At 41.0% G+C, this 6,463-nt stretch overlaps 1 protein-coding gene across 2 annotated transcripts; it reads right to left on the bottom strand.

Moving 5' to 3' along the window:
• Positions 1 to 325: 325 nt before the first annotated feature.
• Positions 326 to 3,715, bottom strand: LOC124047834 (calcyphosin-like protein). Of its 2 annotated transcripts, none has more exons than XM_046368151.1 (5): positions 3,656 to 3,715; positions 3,067 to 3,208; positions 2,462 to 2,639; positions 2,143 to 2,352; positions 326 to 763 (listed from the first exon to the last, which is right to left on the bottom strand). In XM_046368151.1, exons 1-5 carry the CDS (start codon positions 3,693 to 3,695, stop codon positions 662 to 664), a joined length of 672 nt encoding a protein of 223 aa, XP_046224107.1. In that variant the 5' UTR covers positions 3,696 to 3,715; the 3' UTR covers positions 326 to 661. The 2 variants fall into 2 exon arrangements, with proteins under 2 accessions (XP_046224107.1, XP_046224106.1); XM_046368150.1 differs by having other exon boundaries at positions 3,067 to 3,211; positions 3,656 to 3,698.
• Positions 3,716 to 6,463: the final 2,748 nt, after the last annotated feature.

Here is a 6,463-nt window from a genome sequence, read left to right as displayed (position 1 = left end):
ACCTATTGCAGATTCAGTCTTCCCAGCCTGATGCAGGTCTATTATGTTTCTGGTGTCCTTTGACAGCTCTTTGGTCTTGGCCATAGTAGAGTTTGGCGTGTGACTGTTTGAGGTTGTGGACAGGTGTCTTTTATACTTATAACAAGTTCAAACAGGTGCCAATAATACAGGTAACGTGTGGAGGACAGAGGAGCCTCTTAAAGAAGAAGTTACAGGTCTGTGAGAGCCAGAAATCTTGCTTGTTTGTAGGTGACCAAATACTTATTTTCCACCATAATTTGCAAATAAATTCATTCAAAATCCTACAATGTCCTACAATGTGATTTTGTCTGTCATGGTTGAAGTGTACCTATGATGAAAATTACAGGCCCGTCTCATCTTTTTAAGTGGGAGAACTTGCACAATTAGTGGCTGACTAAATACTTTTTTGCCCCACTGTATAGCTAGATGTCGTTAGTTTGCTTGTGGAGAGAGTGACTAATTGAAATACATATTTTAACATTGCACAAAATATGGACAAGTCATTCATAACTATTTGCATATCATTGGAAAATTATAAATATTAGTTTGTCAACATGATTTCCATAACGAAATATTAGTTTAAGAAAGCACCTTGAACTGTCCATTAAAAATCATTATCATAAATGTATCAGCTTAAAACTCATAATTTCCATGCATTTTTCATCATGAGAATGAAATAGACATCACTATCGATGGAGGCGCTGACTCCGCAGTAGTAGTTGAGAAACTCCTCCTTGGTGACCTGCAGAAGGGGAGGAAGTGACAGACAGAGCTTACTGAACCAGCCTATACCATCAGTGTCAGATAAAGACAGAAAACCCACATTGCACTGATAAGGAGGACTGGAAAGAGGTGAAAGGGAAAGACAAGGTTGTGTGAGAGCTGAGGGTGTCACCCTTTTGCTACCCTCATTTGCATTGCGCCCCCCCCCCCCTCCGTTAAGTTTCCAGGCACTTTTCATCATGATAATAAAGTAGATACACGCATCAATGGGGGCACTCGCTCCTGCATAGGAATTCATAAACTCCTCGTGTGACCAAATGTGTTCCAGAAATAAGAAAGGATGATCAACAAGAACAAGTTTGTAGCTTTTATGATAACAACCGTTTAAGATGGTTTCATAGATAAGCAGTAAATGTCAGGAGTCTAAGAAAGGTGTCTCATAATCATCCATTCACCTCAGCTGCCAAACTAACCCTGATTCAGATGACCATCTTATCCATGCTAGATTACAGAGACATAATTTATAGAATGGCAGGTAAGGGTGCTCTCGAGCGGCTAGATGTTCTTTACCATTCGGCCATCAGATTTGCCACCAATGCTCCTTATAGGACACATCGCTGCACTCTATACTCCTCTGTAAACTGGTCATCTCTGTATACCCGTCGCAAGACCCACTGGTTGATGCTTATTTATAAAACCCTGTTAGGCCTCACTCCCCAAATCTGAGATATCTACTGCAGCCCTCATCCTCCACCCATTCTGCCAGTCACATTCTGCTAAAGGTCCCCAAAGCATACACATCCCTGGATTGCTCCTCTTTTCAGTTCGTTGCAGCTAGCGACTGGAACGAGCTGCAACAAACACTCAAACCGGATAGTTTTATCTCAATCTCTTCATTCAAAGACTCAATCATGTACACATCTTACTGACAGCTGTGGTTGCTTGCGTGATGTATTGTTGTCTCTACCTTCTTGCCCTTTGTGCTGCTGTCTGTGCCCAATAATATTTGTACCATATTTTGTGCTGCTACCATGTTGTTGTCATGTTGAGTTGCTACCATGCTGTGTTGTCATGTGTTGCTGCCTTGCTATGTTGTTGTCTTAGGTCTCTCTTTATGTAGTGTTGTGTTGTCTCTCTTGTCGTGATGTGCGTTTTGTCCTATATTATCATTTTTAATTGCAGGCCCCATCCCCGCAGGAGTCCTTTTGCCTTTTTGGAATTTGTTCTTAACTGACCTTTCTAGTTAAATAAAGGTTAGATAAGAAAATCTAGAATCTCATTCATATCTGACTGAATAATGTACAGGCTGTTAGTTGAGCAGTATAGGTGTACACTACATTAGAGGTGGATGATGGTGAGACCATTATTACCTCTACCCAACGTTGTCATCAGTATTACCTGTCCATCCTTGTCGTAAGGAGAGTCGAAGCTGTCCAGGAATTTGCGGAATACTTGCTCCTCTGTCCATTCCCCGTTTTGATATTTGGGGTGGTACTTGACATTGTAAACCCCTCTTAGATCTTCAATAGTGATCACCCCATCATTAGTCTTATCCAGCTTCCTAAAGGCCTGCGTGATCACCTCCTTCCTGGCATTGGACATTGGAGGCTGCAGGCAAAAATAATGCGCAAAGTTTACAAATGGCATACTGTAAGTGTGATCACATTTCAACAGTTACCATGTACTTCAGAGGCTCACCCCTACCACTGATATTTACCCTGAGAGTGAGGAGAAATTCATCGAAGTCGATGAATCCACTGTTGTCCCGGTCAAAACGCTGAAACATTGCCTTGGCTTCCTCTTTCTCGATGAGGACACCATAGTCATTAAGGCCCTTGATAAACTCCTTCATATCTAACGTACGGTTATTGTCATCATCCATTATCTTGAATGTTCTGACAGATAATTAAACAATTGAAGAAGAAAAAAATATAAATACTCAGCCGTTGAAGAAAATCAGACGGTATTTTTTGGAGTTTACATTACTGAAACAATCCTTGCATTTTATAAACTAATCAAGAGAGGTCCTTCGACTAATTCAGACTACTTTACAGGCTTGACTGGTGACATATTTGATACAGCTGGCCTGTTAATCACTATTGCAACACACATTTGTCATTCTGCCACTGAACAAGGCAGTTAACCCACTGTTCCTAGGCCGTCATTGAAAATAAGATTTTGTTCTTAACTGACTTGCCTAGTTAAATAAAAGGTAAAATAAAATAAAACTATTCATTTGATGTTGATGACCTCCTGGGCAACAGTTGATATAGAACTATTTACTCTGCCCATCACATAAAAGTATACTGTCCTTTCTCTCACCTGCCCAGACCCTTGATGCCAGAAGAGCCTCTTGCAAGACACTGCAACCTCAAGCTTTCCACAGGGTCTGTGCACACAGACAGCTGTTTTTTGGCGTTCACTGCCATCTCCCGATCATGTCGTGACGTCCCCGCCATGATACCTGCTGCCGGGAAATGCATTTGCATAACTGATTTCCAAACGTTCAGTTCGATTTGATACAGAAAACATTCAATTTTCGATGACGCCTAGTACAGTATTTGAGAGACGGTGACAATGATAAATGAAACGTAAAGCTATGCCATAGCTATGTGACAAAGGGCGTAGTGGGACGGTATTTGAGTGACGTTGGTGACAAAGATAAATTAAACATAAAGCTAGAGCTATGTGATAGCTATGTGACAAAAAGGGCGTCGTGGGGAAACGAACAGGTAGGTTCAAGTTGTCACCTGGCGCATGCTAGCTGAACGGTCAACCTAGCCGAGCAAGTCGTTTGCATGATGACCGTGTTGGCAATACAGTCTGACTATACATTTAGATATTCTAGCTTCCTAATTACAAATTATTTGGAGTTTGTTTGCTACTTTATCTGTAGATGCGAGCAACTTACCGTGAAAGTTAATATTACAACCTGCAACTGTAAACAACATCAGCAGCCGCCCCTCCCAGTCCCCACCCCTACGCGTTTCCATAGAAATGTGGGCTTGCCTTATCCTCTTCACTGCCCCCTTTGGCCCTTGAGCACAAGTCAGTTTACGGAAAGTGGTCTAAAGTATCTACAAACAAATACTTTGAAGTACTACTTAAATTGTTTTTGGGGGTATCTGTACATATTTTCTTCCTTAAGAAAATATGTACTTTTTTACTCCCATACATTTTCGAAAGGGTAGGCCATACTAAACTTAGCAACAAAAAAACGTCCCTTTTTCAGGACCCTTTCTTTCAAAGATAATTAGTAAAAATCCACATAACTTCCCAGATCTTCATTGTAAAGGGTTTAAACACTGTTTCCCATGCTTGTTCAATGAACTATAAACAGTTAATGAACATGCATCTGTGGAACGTTCATTAAGACACAAACAGCTTACAGACAGTTAGCAATTAAGGTCACAGTTATGAAAACTTAGGACTCTAAAAAGAGGCCTTTCTACTAACTCTGAAAAACACCAAAAGAAAGATGCCCAGGGTCCCTGACCATCTGCGTGAACGTGCCTTGCGTGCTGCAAGGAGGCATGAGTACTGCAGATGTGGCCAGGGCAATAAACTATAATGCCCATACTGTGAGATGCCTAAGACAGCACTACAGTGAGACAGGACGGACAGCTGATCGTCCTCGCAGTGGCAGACCACGTGTAACAACACCTGTGGGACAGGTACAGGATGGCAACAACTGCCCGAGTTACACCAGGAACACACAATCCCTCCATCAGTGATGTAAGGCAGGCCCTCACCAGACATCACCGGCAACAACGTCGCCTATGGGCACAAACCCACCGTCGCTGGACCAGACAGGACTGGCAAAAAGGGCTCTTCACTGATGAGTCGCGGTTTTGTCTCACCAGGGGTGATGGTCGGATTTGCGTTTATCGTCAAAGGAATGAGCTTTACACTGAGGCCTGTACTCTGGAGTGGGATCGATTTGGAGGTGCAGGGTCCGTCATGGACTGGGGCGGTGTGTAACAGCATCATCGGACTGAGCTTGTCGTCATTGCAGGCAATCTCAACGCTGTGTGTTACAGGGAAGACATCCTCCTTCCTCATGTGGTACCCTTCCTGCAGGCTCATCCTGACATGAGCCTCCAGCATGACAATGCCACCAGCCATACTGCTCATTCTGTGTGTGATTTCCTGCAAGACAGGAACGGCAGTGTTCTGCCATGGCCAGCGAAGAGCCCGGATCTCAATCCCATTGAGCACGTCTGGGACCGATTGGATCAGAGGGTGAGGGCTAGGGCCATTCCCCCAGAAATGTCCGGGAACTTGCAGGTGTCTTGGTGGAAGAGTGGGGTAACATCTCACAGTAAGAACTGCAAAATCTGGTGCAGTCCATGAGGAGATGCACTGCAGTACTTAATGCAGCTGGTGGCCACACCAGATACTGAATGTTACTTTTAGATTTTGACCCCCCCCTTTGTTCAGGGACACATTGTTCTATTTCTGTTAGTCACGTCTGTGGAACTTGTTCAGTTTATGTCTCAGTTGTTGAATCTTATGTTCATACAAAAATTTACACACGTTTACTGAAAATAAACAGTTGACAGTGAGAGGATGTTTATTTTTTTGCTGAGTTTAGTTACATTTCAAATGCTTAGCCAGGAGAGCAATATGGTCAAATTCACGCACCTATCAATATTTTACATTTACATTTTAGTCATTTAGCAGACGCTCTTATCCAGAGACTTACAGTTAGTACATTCACATTAAGATAGCAAGGTGGAACAACCACATCACATTAAGTAGCCTACAGTACATTAATCCTCAATATTACACATTGTCATCCCTACTGCTTCTAATCTGGCAGACTCAAAAACACAACTTTTACTCAAGTAGAATTTTATGGGCGAGTTTCACTTTTACTTGAGTAATTTTCTATTAAAGTATCTATAATTTTACTCAAGTATGACAATTGAGTACTTTTTCCACCACTGCTTACGAAGATCATAATGACCTTTTTATTATTGAAAAGAAAGGTTACTCAAGTGAACCATAGGTGCCACTTGTCCTGTCTGTAAATTGCCAGTCCTCTCCAAAACAAATACGATATGATAGGAATACATAATTAAGAGGTTTTATTTCATTCCACAACACTTTAGTCTAAATACTACATTAAAAAAAACCCACAGAGGTCCAACACCTGGGTTTAATAAATTATAACATTCCAGCATCAGAGTACATGTGCAAAGAAAATGAAATATACCTGTACATAATATATTTCAAGATACAAAGCAAAAACATCTTCACCAAAATCAGTGTGAGGTTACCCATCTCACTAACACTACAGTATAATTCATTAGGAACTTTCATTAATTTCTTACTTTTTACAGAGATTAAGGAGATTAAGGTAAATGGGAGTCTAAACAGATGTAGTTCAATTCATTTACAATAAATAGCATGTTGTACATGTGTTGACCTTTTCTGTCTGCTATATTAAAAGAACAATATAAAACAAAACAAAAAAGCAAACAAAATATACAACAGTGCATCATTAACAAAGACACGGAGAGAGACTTTTCTGGTTAAATCTAAAATATTATTTACAGCAGATTACATTCAATTATAATTAACATGATTTTAGGATAATTGTCTGTCTATCTCCTTCAAATATGAATATCATGCATTTAACCTGCATGCTATGGTGTGTGTGTGTGTGTGTTACATCTGAATTACTCAATCCAACTAGAGCTCGTACAGTAGTTAT

The sequence above is a fragment of the Oncorhynchus gorbuscha genome, linkage group LG11 (assembly GCF_021184085.1).
Source record: "Oncorhynchus gorbuscha isolate QuinsamMale2020 ecotype Even-year linkage group LG11, OgorEven_v1.0, whole genome shotgun sequence".
NCBI lineage: Eukaryota > Metazoa > Chordata > Actinopteri > Salmoniformes > Salmonidae > Oncorhynchus > Oncorhynchus gorbuscha.
This window is presented reverse-complemented; position numbering and strand designations above follow the sequence as displayed.